Below are 18,280 nucleotides of genomic sequence, written 5' to 3'. Positions count from 1 at the left end.
GTTTCGCTTCTCTTCGGCGTTCACAGGCTCACGCAGCTGCTGCAGGGCTCGGCGGTGAGGCATGTGGTGCTGGTCCTGTTCCTGCTGGCAGCAAGTTCTGCACGACAGGGGCATAAACCGATGGGGCTGCTCCGCCGGAGAGGTTAAGCCTTTGCTGCTTGAAAGGTGAAACACTGGCGTAGAGATCACCTTTCATGAATAGATGCAATATTGAAGGTAAAGCTGGGTTTCACACTTCACGGGCTGTCATGCTTAGCACATGCAGTTTAACATGAAAAAAAAAAAGTGCTAGTATGCAATTTGATGGCACAATAAGGCTTTCGGTCACTCCTGGCAATATTTGATTAACACATGGCTGGTCTCTACTCACTTTAGTTACTGGAATGTAGGATTTGGAACAGATTTTTCCAAATCAGAGGGTGTCAACAAAATACTAAAACAAATGTCACACCTAACAGCCTCCTGCCCAGTCACTGCAGCTCGTGCTGATGGAAAGTGTTGCTGAAGCAAAAAAAAAAAATTCCAGCACTTTTAGAGAGACTTCTTAACAGCTCTTTCAACAGATATGAAACTAGACGTGTTGAAATAACACTTGTCACTTACATGTTTATTTGAAATATGGTTCTAGTTTATAGTATCATTCATGATTTCATTTGAATGCCTGTGTTCTCTGAAGAAATACAAGACTGCTGTCCTACCCTGTGCTACTCCCACGCATGTAACAACAGTATTTTATTTAAAGTGAATATATTTTCAGGCTCTAATAACCTGCTTCTTGGCTCTTCATTCTTTCTTCAGAGACGTGGTGATCCTCTGGAGCTGTCAATTTTTAGCCTGGTATAGGCTTATAAATGTATCATTCTGAGACTATGAAAAGTAAAGCTGGGTTTTTTTCATGCAATATTGTCCCCCTGGAGAATTTCCTGGGAAATTGAGAGCATCTTATTTTAAAAATAAATTAAAGAAATTGTTCCTTCAGCTCTGGGTTTTGCTTTCCCTGCTACTTGACTATGGATAGCCTTTGGGTAAATTGATGGAAAACAAGCCTTAATTTTTTAAACATTATTTTCCAATCCCTATTTTTTTAAAAAACGATGTTCTCTTTTGTTTTTTAAGCAGGTGACTGCCTCGCACCCCCACAGAGCAGCTCCGCAGGACACAGCCTCTCCCCAGCATGTCGCTTATCATTCCTCAGCATGCAGGAGTCGCTGGTTTGGGTCTGGTGAGTACTAAACCTATTCCGGGTTTTTATCTCTACCTCTAGATATTCCCAAAAGCCTGCACAGGCTTGAATTGGGGTCTGGCCCGGCCAGAGCCAGGGGCTTCCCTCAGCACCTGCAGCAATGCCCGCGGAGCTGGGTGGCAGCTGAGGTGGGCTGAGCGTGGCTTGTAGGAGGGCAAGCTGGGCCAGCCAGGACTCAACGCCCTTCGATGCCCCATGTGCTTGGTATGGCTGTGTTTCAGGGGATGACATACAAATGGATTATTTGTCCAGCAGTGCCAGTAAAAGCACTTGTGAGCCCGATGGGATGCGCGTAAATAGGCTGAAAGAGCAGCAGGAGGTGTGGATGTGCCATGGGCTCCTCTGTGGCCCTGGGCAATACGTACCTCTCCTCCCACAAACCCTGTCTGTGGCAGGGTGATGAAGGGAAACTGCTCAAACAAGTTTTCTTTAGTGATTTAGGCTTAATAAAATCTTCCTTAAGCCTCTAAATTGTTTCCGCAAAACCTGCCTTGGTCCTTTTAAGTCATCTGTTGTCACCTTCATCCTGGGTGCTATTATTAAAGCGGATCTGTGTTCCTTCACCGTAAGGGCACCCTGGCTGTAGCTAATACCTTTCCTTCTAGGGCAGCAGCTCCCGGGTCTCGCCTTCGCGCGAATCCAGTGGTTTTGGTTAACACCCGATTAATGCCTTGTGGCGGCAGCTGCAGGAAATGCCTCCAGCTGGTGCTTACATTTAAATATTTGCACTAGCATGTTCCCACTAGGCTAGCTGAATAGCAAAATATTGAGTTCAGTGCACTCTCACTACTTGATGTTTTTATCATTTAAGGCTTGAGACAACTTGTAAATGCTTAAAATAGCGTGAAAATCCCTGTGCTGGCACAGACTCCCAGCCTTATTGGAAGGCTGTCTGCTGTTCTCCTGGTGTAAAAGTTTCATATGTTCCACAGAACAATTATGGTAAAGCAGAATTTTAAATAACCAAACCTATACGACACTTATCATTTAAAAGGAAATCCATAGCTTAAGGGTGTCAGAATAACAAATTGACTGAAACATAAGAATTGATGACAACCAGCTGTCCATTGAGTAAGTATCCTGGCTTCAGTGGGCTCCTATAATCCCATTGATTTCCACAACTTTTCCACAAGGGTATTGAATGAATCTTAGTCTGTATAAACTACAAACAACTACACTATTGCGGGGTTCTGTACATTGGGAACGTAACGTGTAACAAGCCAAAAAACTTCTCTGGGGGAAGGAAGAAGGAAGCAGGGAGAAGGGTTATGGGAAGCAGCTGAGCATCGGCTCCTGGTGGCAGCGCTGCTGCGGGGGCAACAGCTCATCCTGACACAGGGAGACAAACCTGTGACAGTTCATCATGCCCGCAGGTCTTTCCACACGGACGGGCTGAGCCCGCTCCTCGTTTTAGCAGCTCTGGCCCTGGCCTTTTCAGGACTCCTGTTTTCCAGCCGTCCGTGCCCCAGGCGATGTGCTCGCTAGGGTTAAAGCTCGTGTGAGTCTGCCCTTTGCCTCTGTGAAAAGTCTCATCCCCGCAGAGGTGCCAGGACTGGCAGGGTTGTGCCTGCTGCAGTTGGTAGCTTGGTCCTCGCTCGTTGCTCCTTGAAGGTCTCTCACCTTTGGCAACAGGATTTGCTGGGAAAGAAATGGGAATGTTAGCCTGTGTGTGACAGTTTGCCTGTTCCTGCCTTTCTGTGACTCTGATGTCAGGTTCTACAGCTCTCCACAGGCTCTCTGATGATGCCTGCAGTCCCCCCTGGTTTGGCGTATAGGTGACAAGTATGTGCTTGCTTGTGTTTTTTGGAAATGACGAATCCGAGATAGGAGACACCGACTTCAGCAATCGGACGGGTGCAGCCCCTTGCGGAGGGTCTGTCCGGAGGGTGGGAAGTACCTGTGTCCCTGAGACAGCTGGCGGCTGACGGGGTCCCCCCTGCCGCGCAGGAGGGCGTTTGCTCGGTTCAGTATAATAGGCTTACATCAGGTGACCAAAGCTTTCCTATGGCTGTTTCAGACTGGTTTAACTAAATGTGATCGCTATGCTAATTCCTCTGTAAAGGCAGTCCCCAGAAGTGACAGCTGGCTTGCCCAAGAAAACACAACTGCTGATATGTCTCAGCCCTTTAACATAGTGCTGGTTTGTCCTGCCTTACATAATTGACTCTAAAATCTTGTTTGAACACTCCTCCTCTTGAGGAGGAAAGAAGAAACCTCCCTGTCGCTATTTGTCATGGAGGAGTATGACTTGGGATAAGAGAGAGAGATACAGGCTGCTTTTACCACCGTGGTGTTTGTAAATAACGCTGTGGACGACAGATAGCAGGTTTGCTCTTTGCTCTGAGTGTGAACATTAACCAGGGCTATCTGATCTAGTTATAACCTCCCTCTGGCAGGGAAACCTCTCCCTTAGTGCGGTCTGTCTTGGGAAATGACAGCTTTAGCTGGTAAACTAGAGATGGGAAGGAAATCTCTGACGTCCGTATCTAGCAGCTGAGATGGCCAAATTTTGCATGTAAAGAAAAAACCACACATCCCTCTTTCTCCAGGCTTTCGGCAGGTTTTGATGCCGTTGCCCAGCCCTGCCGCTCGGTGCCTGCCTGCTGCAGACACAGGGCATTTCTTGGCTGGCTCTGACCGTATGCCTTCCGTGCTATAAGAAATCTTTGGCTAAATGATAAGCCACTTATCTTCAAACTGTATTTTTCTTTATTTAACTCTGAATAAACACTCCTCCGTGCTGGCTAATAAAGCTGTCTCTTTGGGCAAAAGAATGACTCCAGTTTAACCTTAGCTGTTAAGTCATTAATTATCTTTTTTAACAGTATGCACATGTTCACACACCTCTTTAAATATATCTGAGAGAGAGTGGTAGTATCCAAACACATTGTTACCAGCTGCAGCCAGCTCAAGATAAAACATCACACCCACGGTCTCATCTGGGTGCAGATGAAACCCAGATGCACAAATGCTCAAGTTCTCCACAAGGGAGATGCTAAATGGTACATAAAAACACTTGTATCTTAGCCTTTAATGTTATGGACAGGTTCAGATTATTTTTGCAGTGACTCTAATGACTAGCTGTCAGCCTTTTTTGTGTTCAAATCTGTTGTTCTACCATTATGGATAATTTAAAAACGCCCGAGTTTCCTAAAGACATCTGCTGAGTGAGGATGTTCACTTCATCTCGAAATGGCTCGAAGTTTCAGGAAATGTTTTGGCCTTTGCAGGAGTCCCAAGGTGGAGATGCGAATGTGAGAAGCTTCTAGGAATGTGGAGCAACTTTGCTGCTTTTTCCTACGCACAGCTTCATTTTCAGCCTGCCTCATGTTTAAGCCCAGGGTCATGCCTGGGAAATAATGGGAGGTACTTTAGTTCCTTTATATGCATTTTCTGACTGTTCATTCTTGATTTTTTTGGCTTTATGAAGCAGATTTTCTTCTTTATAGCTGTGCTGTCTCCATGAAGTTGGAGGTGACTCTCCCAGACTCATGAGGCATCAAGTTAGCAATGCCGTGAAGCAGGAGGAGTTCTGTGCGGCGCAGCAGGATCGTGCCAGTGCTGCTGTGGCTGGGACTGCGCAGAGGCACCAAACTCCAAGCTGACTCCGTGCTCTGGGAGGAGGACCCCGTGCTGGCCCCACGCAGGGAGCCGTCAGCCGTCCGCAGGAGATGTCTGAGGGGCACCCAGCCCTCGTGCTCGGAGGTGTCAGGGTGTCTCTGTGTCCCCCTATGCAGCTCTCCAGGCACTGGCACGCAAACCAGCCTCTTGCGCAAGTTGCGATGTGTATCTCTGCCATCCCTCTTCAGGTGGCCGCTTATGTTGGTTTTAAAACCTAAATGCCTTCATTCCGTTAAGTCTCATTTGCGTGGAAGGGTTGTTCGCTGTAATGCATCCAGAACGTGGCCAGGGAGGTGTCTGCGCAGGATGAGCCCGCTGCTCTCAGCCTTTCCTGGGCGGGGAGGCGTGGGGAACGGCCGCTTGCATGGCACAGATACACCCACGGGCATATCTCAGGATTGCATTTGTCCAAAACCCTGAATGACTCTCTTTGAAATGGAAGCATGTATTTAGTTGCTTTCTCTTCGTCGCGATACTAACTTCAAGTGTCTTAGAAATTCAGGCCAAAAAAAAAAAATCAGCTCTGCCTATAAGTTTATTGTATCGAATGCATCACGTGTGGCTGAGAACTACCCTGCTCTGCGGGTCTGAAGTGTGTGGCGGCGCTGAGGAGAAGATACTTAATGCTGCGGTTTACAGCCTCAGAGCAGTCACCGCGCCTGTCATCAGCCCTGCCTCCAGTCCTCAGATTCCCTTCTGCTGGGGGACGTTAATTAAGTTGTCTTAATCAGGATGCAGGCTTGCAGTATCAGTCCCCGACATAAGGAATCAGCTCTATAGACTCCCGGGGTGCTCTCAGACCTCCCCTGGATGCAGCTGTGTGCTCGGTGAGGAGAGCACCCAGCTGTGGGGGCTGGTGGTTTATCAGCTGAGGTGTAGACGAGTGCGTGTGACGCTGATGTGTGTGCTGGAGCAGCCCGGTAACTATTGCTGTGTGCTGAGCTTGCTTCAACAAATACTGTCAAAACTTAGTCCTGTGAGATATCAGACCCACACCTCCTGCCAGAAATAGCAATGGTGGATGTTTAAAGCCCATATGTAACACCAGCAGCCATTCAAGTTATTTCCCCATCAATTTCTTTACTTTTTCAGGACAGATTTTGCCAAGGAGCTTCATCACTGCTGAGCTACATGGTAGGTATTTGCTTTTTGTCCATCCATTATAAAGCTATTTCACTCTCATGTCCCCGATGGGGAGGGAACCTAAATTTAACGATTGGACGTGCCTCTACTTCTTCCAGCAGGCTCTTGTAAGACCGTGTTTAAGTGGGCGCCGTGTTACAAGCAGGTAGCTGGACGAGTATGGGGCAGAGGATTTTTATACGTCCCAGTCGCTGCTTCCAGCCCCTGCCCAGGCAGCGTCAGTTGTGATTCTGGAGTTTGCCCTTACAGCAAAGACAGAGCCAAGGACACCCTGTGAAAAGGTGTTTGGAGGGAGCTGTGGTGCCTGGGAAGATGGTTTCCCTCTGTCTTGCTGCATCTGTGCCAGGCTGTGTTTGCGTAAGTAAAACAAGGCTGCAAGGCCGGAGCGTTCCTCACCTGTGTACAGGGCAGCGAGTGCGTGGGAGAGCAGATAGCGCAGGGCAGAAGTGCCTTTGGAGCAGGGCTTCTCTGAGGATGTTCCTCAGGGAACTGATAAATCTCAGTCCTGGAGACCTCTTCTGAGTGGTTAGGTTAATCCTATAACACAGGAGAAGCTTCCCACTCTCCTACTAGACCAGGCTGCTCTGTTCAAAATAAATACTAAAAACCCCTGAAGAAACCACAAAACCCATCCCAAATAAACAACTGCACACTGGTAAAGGCAGGGACGTGACCTGCTGCAGAGACGGGGTGGATTACCAAGCCCAGAGAGGAGGGGGACACCGCTCCACGGACGGTTACAGCAGCGCCATTGGGAATGCGAAGGTGGAGTGTTCCCAAACACGCGCTGCCTCGCTCTTTATTTATTGCGGGCGGCAATCGATTCCCTGGGCGGCAGGAAGGGCTGTGTTTACAGCAGGAGGGAGCCGAGCGGCAGAGCTCTGCGCAGGCACTGGGCTCCGCTCCCTGCTCTTGCCAGAGGGATGTTCACCAACTGCCCGCCGGCTTCTCCTGTGCAGGAGCTTTGCCAGCCCAGACGAAGAGGAAAACACTGGGAGAACGGACTTGCTTTGGCCCCAACGTGCTGCAGTTTCTCCCCGAGAGGCTGCATCCGTCGGGGGGAGGATGGAGGCACCCAGGAAGCCCCGCCTGAGGCGATGCCTGAGCGACCACCCGGGGGGCTCCAGCGGCAAGGGCTGGGACGGCTTCTGGAAGAGCGCAAGGGAAAAACGCCTCGCAGGTCAGTCCAAAGGCATATGTAATCCCGAGCTGGTGGGAAATGAGCATCAGGGCTGTGGCCTTGATCAAGGAATGGGACCATGTCTACTTTTTTGGCAAGCGCGCTCCTTTTAATGCTGCCGTGTCATGTGTCGTCCCGGTGTGTCGTACCAGGGCGCTGCCTTTGCCCGTGATGGTTTTTTTCCTTTGTGGGACCGAGTGGATCGAGAGCTGTGAAACTTCAGATATAGCTAGAATTTTATTTCTAGCTTTCAATATTTATACTTGTTCTTTGGCCGGAGTTTTGTAGGCATTTTAAAAGATGAAGGTGTCCGTCAGCTGCCCGGTGCCCAGCAGCCTCTTCTCAAGGCACACGGGTAATTTTTAAACCTGTAAGACTGCAAGGAGTTGCGAGGACAGGCCCAGAAATAAGCCTGAGGGAGTAAATGAAGGAATATTCCCTTAGATACCAGCTTTTGTGTGATGATATATAAAGAACTTGGGACAATATAGCAAAAGTCACTTTCTGAGAAACTAGCTGCTAGTGCGCAAACAGGCTGCTGGCCTGCTGCCTGGGGAGGGAAATGCCAGCATTGCGCGGCAGGATGGCATCGGTGCTTATGAAATGCACGCTAAACAAAACCTCCTCTGGAACAGCAAGTGTTGCTGGCAGGACCTTTGGGAACTTTAAGCCTGGTACTTTGTGGTAAAAATATATATGTTTTTAGGAGCAGTGCGGAACACTAGGTAGGTGAACACAAGGAGTTTCTTCCAGAGCTTTGAGTTCAGATCAGGCAGATTTTCAGAGTGAAGCTGATATACAGAAGTTCTGGATAAACCCAGGTGTGATGGAGCAAATCTTTCCAGACCCCCTCAGAGTGCACAAAGTACTTTCACCTCCTGTTAACAGCTATTGCGGGTGGCCCAGCACTGAGGTTATTTTTCAGTTGAACTCCAAAGATTTTAGTGGACAGGGGGTAAAAAAAAAAAATCCATCACTGTTTTTGCCTGGACTGACTGCGGTAGGAGCCAATTTGATGCAAGGCCAAATAGGGAACTTGTGCTCCAGTTCGTTCTTTCTTCCCGCTGCCATTTGTCGCCGTTATGCTCTTGGGTGTTGCTGATCTTCACAAGGACTGCAACGAACAACTCGGGCAAAACGTAAGAGAGTAGGTAGTGGGGAGTAGCTTGACTAAAATAAGTGAAATGTAAAATCTCCAATTCGATCCTTTCAATCTGTAAATCTGCGCCCCTCAGAGCGATACCGGGGTGAAGGATGGACACCTGCAGGAGGGGGGTTGTAAAGCAGCAGGCGATCCTGAGGGCTGATGTGAAGCAAAGGCCTGACCAGGCTCCTTCTGCTGGTACTCCATAACAAATATTAGTGGATCTGTCACTCCAAGATCCCTGGATTTTGCACCATTTCTTTTCTGCCAGGGCAGGCCAGGTGCCCCAAAAGGCAGCGTGGACTGGTGCACGGCCAGCGGGACCCGCGCTGCCTGGGGTGGCCGTGCCCTGCTTGGTCCGCGCTGCCGGGAAACGGGCAAGCCCGAGGAGGAACAGGGTGGGTTTGGTGCCAAGCGTCACCTGGGAACACGCGTGGTTACACCCCCCGAGCGGCTTGTCTGGTGCCTGTGCTTTGCAGGAAGGTTTCTGCTATACTGCATAGTGAAAGCGTATGGAAACAGCGCTGTGCAATTGTTGGGTAAAAAATATATATAATGTTTTCTTTAGCTGGATCCAAGAACTTCTTGTCCCTGACAGATGCAAATGCATGGCAGAAACCCTTAAAGTTTGCTCCCTTGGCTAAATCCAAATTTTTACCTTCATGTTGTCTTGTCTTTAAAAATAAATAAAAAAATAACAATGGCAGATTGTTCTTATTGACCTTAACATTGACTTGTCTTTAAGAAGTTGAAAAATAAAAAATTAAAATAACCATAGATTGGTCCAAGAGGGCTGACGCTGCCTTCAGGGTGCTGACCCTCCAACTTTTCCATTTCGCTTTTTAACATCAGCATCTCTGATATCTCCCTGGTGTGTCTTGAAATGTAACTGGTATCTACAAGCCAAAGCATAACTGGAAAGCTCTTAAGAATGACTGTCACAGAGCCCATTTCCTAAAGGTTTCTTTTCTTCTACCTGATGTTGTCAGCAAATCTGGGGCTGGCGTGGTTGGTGCAAGGATGTAGGATTTTGGAGTGGCTGTTGCTCAGAGAATCAACGTGAGCCAACCAGGCTAAGGGTCAGTTCTGTGCTTCTCTTCATTCGTGGTGCTTACAGAAACATGTGAACTTGAACCTGCATGGTTTTTCAGGAAGCCTTTCTAGGATGTCAAAAATAATACCTGTGTCTGTCCAGCTCCCTGTCCACAAGTCCTCACGCCGAGCTCTCAGGCCGTGTGCTAGCACGCGTTCACGGAGCAGAGCCTGGGGCAGCCGTCCCACGTGCGGGGCCCCATGACAGCCGGGGGTGGCGGGGTCCGGGGCTGCCCTGGGACCCTGCGCCGCCAGGCACAGAGGAGAACGCTGGGCTCGCTAAGCAAAGCACCTCCTTTTTGGCGCCCTGGCCCTGGCCCCAGCAGGGAGCTGGCAGCATCGCAGACAGGGCAAGAGTAATAGATGTTCTAGTTACTGAAAATGGCTTTCTGGATTAATTGTTTTAAGAAACTTGGTGGGTTGGGCATAGGCCTTTCCACCTGTGGCTTGCATTCATCTTTGCAGAGACAGATTTTGGTGGCAGTATTTCCATCTGGCAATCCGCCGTTCTCTCTCTTGCCGTCCCCCTCTCCAGACCCAAGACTGCATTCAAAATAAGTCGAAGCTGCAACAGCCAAACTGAGATTTATTTTCCCCCGCCCCGAGCCTCAAGGCACTTCACTCTTTATAAGAAGACCTTTCAGAGGTGCCAAGGGGCTTAACTGTTATTGAAAAAACATCCCTATTCCTCTTTCAAAACAAGAAGCTAGTTATTCTTTGGGCTGAAGATAAGTTTCAGTTTGGAGGTTTATTGATGCCGCTGGTGAGGCGTGATATGCTCCTCCCCAAGGATGGAGCAAAGGCTGTCGGATTATTTTGGGACTTCCAGTGGAGGAACAGGACATTGGGAATTGTATTTGTGTGTAAGATCTATAATTTGGGGGTCTCCAAGGTCCTCAAACCGCTTTGAAAATCCTAGCTTTAATTTGCGTGGGCTGGTCACGACTCTGGCGTTGGAGCACGAAGGCGTTTGAGGTGGACTGAAAGGCAGCACCAAACCGTAGTCGGTGCTTGCAGTCCTGGAGCCCATCCCGCCAGACCAGCACTACAGCCCGTTGGGAGCGGTGAGGGGTTTATCAGGTACACACACGGGATGTGCTGGTCAGTAGAATATCGAGCATTTGCTGGGGAGTGAAAGTAACACAAATTCTGCTGGATGGATGGTCTCTTTCTTCTGTAAAACAATAGCCCTTACTTAAATTACAACTTTTCCAGATGGTGTGAATAAGGCTGAGCACGATTGGGAAGCCTTTTGAGGAGCTCAGAGTTCAGGCATTTGCCATTTCTCAGGAAGGTTTGCATCATCCCTCTGTCCTCAGCTGGTGTAAAGGCACGAACTCCCACTTCTGGTCCCGGAGCATATCACAAAGATCAGCCTTCAGGACCACAGTTTATTGCAATTCTGGGTTTCTGAGAAAGAGGTTGTAAAATAGTAATCCTGATGTTAATTGGAAAATATATACATACACACGCATTGAGAGAAACAGTATATCAAAATAGGTTTTGCTTTAGACAACAAGGCTTCAAAAAATAGAAAGTCTTTCAACAGTTTCCTATTCCATGCCCCTGGCTGAACTCAGCCTATCCGCTCCCAGGGTGACACAATTTAGGTAATTCTCAAAAACCCAAGCTGTAGCTATCTTAAAAACCCATAGAGGCCGTCTCTTATTCCAAATACAAGCTAAAGAGCTTTTATCAATGTGGACCTCTGCTCTTTAAGGTACTTTAATTCTATGGAGCCTTTCACGACAGCTGTTCTGGCACTTCATTTGGCCGAAGCTGTCCCCTGCTGCCGTAGCGCCTGCACCAGACGCGCGGGCCTTTGTCCCCAGGGCTGTGCTGGTACACGTGCCGTTGTTGGTGATACGGGTTAGAGCTGCAGTTTTTCAAGTTTCTACAGATATCGGACATGATCTGTTATTTGTCAGAGGAGAAAAATTATTTCGCATATAGTGTGTTTGATAGACTTCCTTTAGAGAAGTACGGGAGAAAATTAGGCGTGACGAACTCCTTGCTTTGTCAAAGTAATTCTTCATACTCTAATTGTATTGTTTTCTGTACAACAACAGGGGAGTTATAAGTTATTGTGACTGAGTTCAATCATGCCTGAGTTGTTATTAGTTCTTCTACTTAATGATGTTGAAACCAAAGCTAATACCAAGAAAGCAGCTGTACTCAGTAGAGCAAAAGATACATTTTCTTCCACCTAATATTATTACTTCTGTTCTCTTCTAAAAAGAATGTTGTCATAAGGCTTTCCAGTGAAGGAATTAGGGAACTCTTCAGTGCATTTGTATTTCTGGGTCAACGCAGAGGAGAAGACAATAAAGCCCCAAGAATGGTATCAGACCTGCTCTTGGCCGGGTCCCCAGAAGGGCAGCTGAGTGAGCCCTTCCCAGCGGCTGCATCCCCCTATTTTGGGACATAAAAAAAGCCATACCGAGAGCTTTCGGTGAGGGGAGACAAGCCAGAGCCTTTTGGAACAAATCCCTTTGTGCCAGTCCAGGTGCTGTGTAGTACGAAGGGCTGGGAAGCAGAGATTTAGCAGCGTGTTTGGTGCTGTCTCCTCTCCTTCTCCGTGGACGGCTGGCTGTGCTCCGTGCCGGGGGTCTCCCTGGCAGCTCCCCTGGGCTCGCAGGAGCACAGGGAGACTGAGACGCCCATCCCCTGCCTGGGATGGGGCAGGGGGCCAGCTGCACCCCCTGGCTCTGCTCCCATGGTCTGTCGGGGGCTTTTTCCAGGACACTGTTTGCCTTGACAAATATTTTGCAGTGTTGCCACAAGGACCCAGGGAGACTGCCCAAAGCCGTATGCAAACCTAAAAAAATGAAGGGTGCTGTAGCCCGTGCTGCGCCCCTGCCCACTGCCGTGACGCGGGGTTGAGGGGAGGGCTCCCGCCGGTTGGTGCCATGCTGACTCCCTTTCCCCCAGCAGTGCCTGGCCCAGCCCCGTCCCCGGGCTAATGCAGCCCACCACGGCCAGGCGGAGATGGTCGTCCCCCTGCCAATGCTGCCACCGCACAGCGTGTCTGCAGCCGAATGCACAAGATCCTCACACAGGGTCTGGCAGACCCTGGGAGGAGGGAGCTCCACCACAGGCATCGCCAGAGGTTGCTTTGTCTGCAGGGCAGGTCACCGCAGGCTTTATATTTCCATTACGACCTGGTGCTCTCTTCTCCTGCCTTGCCTGTACAAAAGAGAGAGGGCAGGAGCAGTGATTTTCACTGTGCCGGCAGCTCTGCTGGCAGCCGGGCACGTTGCAGAGCCCTGACGCGGAGCCTGGTGGGAGCAGCGGGGAGGTGAGACACGGCCTGGGCTGGAGGGGCTCAGGGTGCTGCAGGAGGCGGCCAGCCATACCCAGGAGCGGGACAAGGCTGTCCCCCACTCAGCCAGGTCACTGCCTCCTCTCCAGCAGCAATCGTGTTGCTGAACCGCTCCCGGGGCTCTCGCTGAGCAGGGCAGGGCTCTGCCGTGGCTGGATGAGCAAGTGTGGAGAGATGCTCCCCCCGGGCTGAGCCCGCGCTGCTCCTGCTCATCTGGGCACAGCACCCAGTACTGCTGACCTGCCCAGCTCTCCCTGCAAGAGCATGGGGGTCCAGACCTTTGAACATATTTTTTAGGGACTGTAGTGATTTGGCTCCTTATGCGTTGAGATTTCCCCACCTTTTTAGTCTTGCAGTCACCACCAGAGACTTGTGTTGGCTCAAGCCTCCTTCCAAGACATCCATTCCCCGCCTGTACGTATCAGCCGCCCATAACCCGGCCTCTGCTGGGCTTGTGTCTGAGCACACAGCTCTGCTGAGCCCTGCTTGGAGATGAAACATCTTGTGTTGACTCGTTTCTGACCCGGGCGACCTTCCAGAACAGACAGTTGCATGCGAGTTACACTGGACTGTGAGAAAGCAGCACAGACATGTTTTTTCCTAAATATAAGGGACAGAGCCATGGGTAGTATTTACTACTCTGCACCGTATGCAAGAGCTCAAATACGGCTGCTTCTCGGCTTGGCCTGGACTCTGTGAAGAGCAAGTGATGGCTGCCTGGGCTGAGTGTCCTCCTGGCTGCAGAACGAAGCAGGGTTTGGTGTGTACCTAGCTGGAAGCCTGGAGATGCCCTTCATTTGCTTTAAGGAGAGGTTCAGGGGCAGCAGGGCAGCGTGATGAACGTCAGCCAGTGCTCTGCCATGCGCAGCCCCATCCCTTGTAACGTGGGCAGGTGGTAGCGGACTGAAGTGGCATTTGGAGAAGGAACTAGAATGTTGTCTGCACCAAAACATGCTAACTAGAACAAAACCTCACCACTTCTAAGTGCTGGGAGAAGGACAAATGGCATTCACTGGTGGCACAGCAGAGCTATAGTGCATTCATACTGAACCGGACCAGGTGGCACCTGCCTGGTGTCCTCTCCCCAGCACTGACCAGATGCAGAGGCGTGGGGACTCTGAGCTTACAGAAGCACACCTGTATGCAAACAACATATATGACAATACTACTCCAATTAAAAAGTATTTAAGATGTGAGGATACGGGCATCAGTGACCCTGAAAAGGTCTGCAAAGGGGAAGATGATACATTGCTCCGTGTATGACAGGATGGCCAAAACACTAACGTGGCGTGTGTGCACAAACTCCAGGTGACTTTAAGGAGCTGCAGAAGGTTGATTACTTTTCTGACAACAGCTGTTGCCATTGCTCCTGTGCTGCTGTTCTTAGCCCAAGCATCGCAATTCAAAAAAGAAATTGGTAAAGTGGATAATGCTCTTACTGGAGACCATGTAGGAGATCCAGCTACTGGATTCCTGCTGTTCCTTCTGACTCGTGGTCTCCAGCAGTGACAGAGGGGAGCAGCTGCTGCTCCTGCAGAGCCGGGCCGCTGACAGAGGGAGGCTGAAACTCCCAGAGCCTCAAAGAAAATTTTATTAAAGAAAGGAAAAGCAAAATGGTCACGTTCTCCTGGTGCTCTTTCAGGTTCTCTTTCCTCCTCTCATGCCAGCATCTACCCAGGCAAACCACCGCTGCGCTGCTGCCCAGATGGCTGCCAGCTGACCCACCGACTACGCGACTCGTGCTCGCTCACTGCAAGCCACACAGAAATGTACCGCTCTGTCTTTGTAAACAGGCTAAAAATACCGCGGTGCTGTTCCTCCGAGGCCCCGGGAGTTCAGAGAGGCTGGGAAGGAAGCCGGGGTCAGGCCGCCGCCGGGGAGCAGGCGCAGGCATCCCATGTGGGCACGGAGCCATGGGACGGGCCCCTCCGGCTCTGTAGAAACTGGGGCTGGCTAGAAGACACGGTGCTGGTGTCAGGCAAGTCAGTGGTGCCAGGACTCCATGGGTTAGTGGTAATTGTGCGCGAGTACGGGAGATGGGACCTGGAAAGCCCCAGAGCCCAGTGCAGCAGTGGGGAGCAGACTGGGGTGGTGGGACTGCTCACAAAGCTTAGCTTTGGCTCTGCTCCTCTTCTGAAGGGTAATTATTCTCTTTTCTGTATCACTGCATGCACTGGGTTCAGCGGTGCGGGTACCAGCATCCTGCAGAACACTGCCTTCTCCAGGCGGTGCCGCCCCCAGTCAACCAGGGGTGACACTTCTCTGAAGGGTGCCCTGAGCGAGGCTTGTGTCTCCGTCTCCTCCGGCTTGTAGAGTCAGAAAAGACTGTTCTTTCAGACATCCTCTTGCATTTCTATTTTCTGTCCTTGTCACAACAGCGTACCTTGTTGGCTATCCTGACCACATCCCGGTCAGGGTAACCAGGACCCGAGGCTGGATGTCTCCCTCCACAAATGATCCGGAAGCGTGTTCCAACTAGAAACTTCATCAGAGTTATTTCAGTTTGCTGTATATGTCTGGCAGCCACAAGGACCTGAAACATTTTTGGATTTTCCTTCATTAGTGCATAACGTCGTTAACCTGGTATGATACTGTGTGGCACAGAGTTAATCAGTAACGAGCGCTGGTGCCCCGACAGGCATCTGTTGTGTGCTGTGAGCAGCTGAACACGGAGACCAGGGATCAGCTCTGGTCTCCCAGCAATAACGGCAGTGATCTCTGCTGTGTGCGCTGCCTGGTTTCTCCATCTCTCCACTGTACTTGTAAAATTAAATTTCCTCAGTGGCGATGGGAGCTCTCCCTGGGTCTGGGGGAACCACCTGGTGCCGGGCAGTTCAGTCTCAAACAGAGAGGGAATAGGTCCAAAACTGAATGGTGGGCAATAAACACGTTAATGCCCAAATATGCTACTGGCATCCTCTAGTCTCTACCTGCCTCAAAACTCCAGGGAACCCCAAACAGCCCAGCGCTCAGGTGGGTTGGTGGGGAGGTGCGTGCAGCCCACCTCGCCGGGAGCACCTGGGCCTGGCCACCTTCCCCACTGCCAAATAAATTCAAACCCTGATCAGCGGCCTCTTCCCAGCCAGAATGAATTCGATACAGAGATTGTTTTAAAGAAAATAACCTTTGCTGTGTAAGCGTTTCTGTGTAAAAGCACCAGATTTAGCATGCTTTTCCCATTGCCTCTGGCAAATTGAGAGCGGAGTGTGAGGGGCGGTGTCCGCATTATAGCACTGGGCAGCGTGCTCCGCACTGAGCTCACTCAGCTGGGCCACGCTCCAGTTTATCGAGGATTTCTCACTGTCGTAACTCTAGTGCTTCGCGTACCTCCGCGCATTTCATTTGTCTCCGTCCTGCAGCTGATTTAAACTATATGTATCCTGCATTTATGTCCTGACAGTATTTCTTGCCGGGGCCCGTGCCACCCACACCTTTGGCACTGTCAAACTCAATCCCCGTTGCAAACTCTGATGTGAGACGGCAGCCGAAGGGGCTGCTGCTGAATAACGAGGGAAAGAGAGAGGAAACGGCATGTCAGAGCCCCGCCAAGATGCGAAGAGCGGCTGGAGGGAGCTGTGACCGAGCTGCTCTTTCCCAGGGAGGATTCTCCACCCCGTCCTGGGTGGGATCTCAGCGGTCCTGCTTAAAGCTGAGCAGACGGGGTTGGAGTTCAGTTGCCCTGGGCAGGACTTGCTCGCTTGCAGGGACACAGGAATAACTTCTGCACAGGACAGTGCTACGTTGGAGTTCACTCTCCCCATGGAAGGTAGGAGGAGGTTTATTTTCTTTCCTTGATTATTCTATGTCTTTAACGTTATTACCAGAAAACAGGGCGTGGGCTGTTTTGGAGGACGGAATGTCAAAGGTGTGGGTTTGGCTGTTCCCTCCTGGGATGTGCTGCTTCTGTTTGGGTTCGTTTCGACAGAAAACAGCAAGTTTTACAACGGCAGGTTTTGTTTTGGATTTAGAAAAAAAAAAAAAAGGAAAAGTTGCAGTTATTAGAAATCATGAAATCTAATGCTTAAGCATCTGAAAGCCTCAGGCAGGGCATTCAATGGCAGAGCAAAGCCTGCTCTCTGAGCCGGCGGGTTTCGGCTGGGCAGAGGTTTCTCCTCTAGAGGGTAGCAGCAACCTGCGCCGGTGCGGCCGCTCCACCGCACGCACCGAGCGAGCCTCCCGCGGCAGCGGGGGGGGGTGTGTGGGGCGGGGGGGGGGATGCACGTGGCCGTGAACATATGCACAGGAGCGGGGTTTGTTTCGTTAGACATCTCACGGGCCGTGAAATTCCACGGGCTGGCCCAGAAACGGAGGTTTTACTTCGTTAGATAAAAAAAATGCTGTGTCTCGCAGCGGGTGTCAGCCCGGCGCAGCGGGAGGGGGGATCCGCGGGGGATCACCGGGTGCCTTGGTGCTCGCCACTGGGGTCTCGTCCCTGCCTGTGTGCGCACCGGCAGGGCAGGGGGAGCTTTCCCGGAGCGAGGGGGTGGGCAGCGTGGGAGCCGGGAAAGCGGCTGCAGTGCGTCACGGTGGGGAAAGCATGTCGGCCCTTGGGAAAACATCACCGCCGGAGGGGACGTCACCCTGAGCACTGATGCCTCTTCCTGAAAAGCAGCAGCAAAAGCGATCTGTTTACCGGGAGGAAAGAATCCAAGAAGGGGACCTTGGGGTGGGTGCCCTGAGCCCGCAGCCGTCGGGGGGCTGCTCCAGGCTTCAGCACGCAGCCATGCTCCCGGGTCCTCCCTGTCTTACCCAGAGCGGGAGGAGGTTTTTGGGTACGGGTTGAGCGCGTTTGCTGTCTCAGCTGGCTGGGCCCCTTGGTTGCTCTCCCGCCTCGCCCCTGCTGCAGCCAGGTACCTTGGGCAGGGCTGGAGCCCCTCGGCAGCACCCCCAGCCTGTGGGAGCTGGTGCCCCTGTGCTGGGGCAATCATTGCTCTGGCCACCAGCTGGGCCAGCTTCAGCTCCCGCCTTTGCCAAAGGCTTGCTTTGTAGTGCTGCAAAAATCCTACAGTAACTCTGACAGATCTCTAGGAGGGTATTAAGTGTCTACATGTCAGATGGTGGCTTTTATTTTATTGCTCCATGTAAAACATTTTGTATTCTCCGGGCAGGAGGTGGAAGTGTTGCAGTGAATGTTTTCAGAAAATGAATTAGTGTCGTGTCGTCCCTTCCCAGTGATGCTCCCCTGACAGACGGCTGCCGGGGCCCTGGCTGCCCAGCCTCGCTGGCAGCTCTGCTCTCGCGTGGGCTTTGGGGACCATTTGCCAGGGCCACAACTGGGAATGACACTGCATTTCTTGTCCTTTGCCTCTCTAGAAAATAAATCAAGCTGAGTTTTCAGCCCTCTGTTTGCTGATGCTCTCTGGCCAAGTTTTGAGTCAATTTATTTCTCATTGCTTTGCGTCACCCTGGCGATGTGCCGAGCACGAGAGCTGAGAAGAAACACAATGAGTTTGCTGCATTTGAGGCCAGGGCTGACCATCCATCCATTGGTACACGCGGGTCTTCTAGGCGGTGGAAAAGGTGTCTTTTTCAAGG

At 50.9% G+C, this 18,280-nt stretch overlaps 1 protein-coding gene across 3 annotated transcripts in view; it reads left to right on the top strand.

Moving 5' to 3' along the window:
• Nucleotides 1-6,905: 6,905 nt before the first annotated feature.
• LOC128916026 (rho GTPase-activating protein 7-like) overlaps nucleotides 6,906-18,280 on the top strand; it is a 61,873-nt gene continuing 50,498 nt past the window's right edge. For 2 of the 3 annotated variants that reach the window (XM_054217155.1, XM_054217157.1), the window contains exon 1: nucleotides 16,105-16,511. In XM_054217155.1, the coding sequence (XP_054073130.1) occupies nucleotides 16,505-16,511 (7 nt within the window). In that variant the 5' untranslated portion in view covers nucleotides 16,105-16,504. Of the gene's footprint in view, nucleotides 7,188-16,104; nucleotides 16,512-18,280 lie in introns of those variants that run through there. The other variant, XM_054217151.1, reaches the window with a different exon arrangement.

The sequence above is a fragment of the Rissa tridactyla genome, chromosome 11 (assembly GCF_028500815.1).
Source record: "Rissa tridactyla isolate bRisTri1 chromosome 11, bRisTri1.patW.cur.20221130, whole genome shotgun sequence".
Taxonomy (NCBI): Eukaryota; Metazoa; Chordata; class Aves; order Charadriiformes; family Laridae; genus Rissa; species Rissa tridactyla.
Note: the sequence above shows the minus strand (reverse complement) of the source record. Positions and strands in the feature narration are given on the sequence as shown.